Source organism: Colletotrichum abscissum (genome assembly GCF_030869225.1).
Source record: "Colletotrichum abscissum strain IMI 504890 chromosome Unknown Scaffold_247.1, whole genome shotgun sequence".
NCBI classification, from domain to species: domain Eukaryota; kingdom Fungi; phylum Ascomycota; class Sordariomycetes; order Glomerellales; family Glomerellaceae; genus Colletotrichum; species Colletotrichum abscissum.
In genome coordinates, this window is record NW_026850151.1 from 1653 (window position 1) to 3302 (window position 1650).

General features: G+C 51.5%; 1 protein-coding gene across 1 annotated transcript; it reads left to right on the plus strand.

The window, feature by feature from the left end:
- Window positions 1–350: 350 nt before the first annotated feature.
- On the plus strand, window positions 351–1650 carry CABS01_16999 (uncharacterized protein; the record flags this gene model as incomplete). The annotated part of the gene is made up of 4 exons (XM_060550327.1): window positions 351–398; window positions 488–589; window positions 684–1360; window positions 1429–1650. Coding segments are annotated over 4 exons (1049 nt in total), but the record flags the coding sequence as incomplete, so codon positions are not given.

Here is a 1650-nt window from a genome sequence, read left to right on the forward strand (position 1 = left end):
GCTTCAGTACTTAACTACTCGCAGACCAACGGCATTGCACCCCAGTAGAACAGCGAAGTTTTCATAGTATAGAAGGTATCCAGAGCCTTCTTGTTCTACTGCTGGTTTCTCGTCTCCAGAATCTGGTCGGCTCAAAACACGTTCGGGAATCACTTTAGCCCGAAGCACTCACGCTCATTCTGTCCCTGCAAGGATATTAACCGGAACACACGCGGATACGTCGAAAATGACGGGCGATTCGGGTGGCATTTTGGAGCATATCACAACAGCCTCCCATGCCAACGGCTCGAACCCACGAAAATGCACATATTGCGATGATCATATATTTCCCATCGGCTCCACGAAAGACGATGTGGAGCATCATTTTCAAGACTACGCCCATAGTGAAGACGGCATCGGTCAGGCCGATTTAGTATATTCAACATGGCTACGGTAATGCCATCAATCAAGGAGCCGCGTAGTCCAGTGCTAATGTTTACTTATCCAGAATCGGGGAACAACGAGCACGCCCAACGTCGAACCAACCACAGTCCGCACCCGATCAACATACAACAGCATCAAAAGACTATGCGGAGCCAAGTACTCAGAGGTCCGTTGCTGAGCACGATCGGCAAAGAGACGCCATTACCCTCCCGACAAAGAACAATGGGAAGAATGGTCATGTTAGGTTTCTTTCCCCCCAGCGTAGTCGGGCCCGACGGCAGCCACAAGCCTCGGGCGCCAACCATGCTGAAGACAGTGACCTCCAAAGGGACCCGACACACAAGGCGGGCAGTTTATGGGCTACTGAAGAGGGGAATCCTACGCAAGACGGCCCAGACCTCCCCCGAGCAGATTCCAATCGATCGTTCGAGCACCCGCGTTCCTCGGAGTTTGATAATACTGAGGTACTCACCAAGCAGCCAGAAACGCGCCCTATCAGCCAAGAACAACTTGTTGCTGAGGTGAAGGGTATCTACGCTGGGCTCGTCATGGTCGAGTCGAAGTGTATCGAAGTCGACAACGCTCAAAGTTCAAATAACGAGACCAATCCCAAGCTCCATAATAATCAGTGGCAGGCATTGATCGCTCTGCATCGAACTTTGCTGCATGAACACCACGATTTCTTCCTTGCCTCTCAGCATCCTTCGGCCAGTCCGGCATTGCGACGGCTCGCGAGCAAGTACGCAATGCCGGCACGCATGTGGAGGCATGGGATTCATTCATTCTTGGAGCTTTTGCGTAATCGTCTGCCCGCCTCGCTCGAGCATATGCTTACGTTCATTTATTTGGCATACTCTATGATGAATCTGTTGTATGAGGCTGTTCCAGCCTTCGAAGATACTTGGGTTGAATGCCTCGGCGACTTGGGCCGCTATCGGTCAGTAAACTCAAGACAAGACATTGTTACCAGTCTCCTTGCTCCTTGCATACTGACTCTTATCACAGCATGGCTATCGAAGATGATGATCTCAAGGATAGAGAGGTCTGGACCTCAGTCTCGCGCCATTGGTATTCAAAGGCCAGTGACAAGGCTCCTCAGACGGGTCGTCTTTACCACCACCTCGCTATTTTGGCTCGTCCGAATGCTCTTCAGCAGCTCTTCTACTACACCAAGTCTCTCTGCGTGCCAGTTCCCTTCCTGTCTGCTCGCGAGTCAATCATGACTCT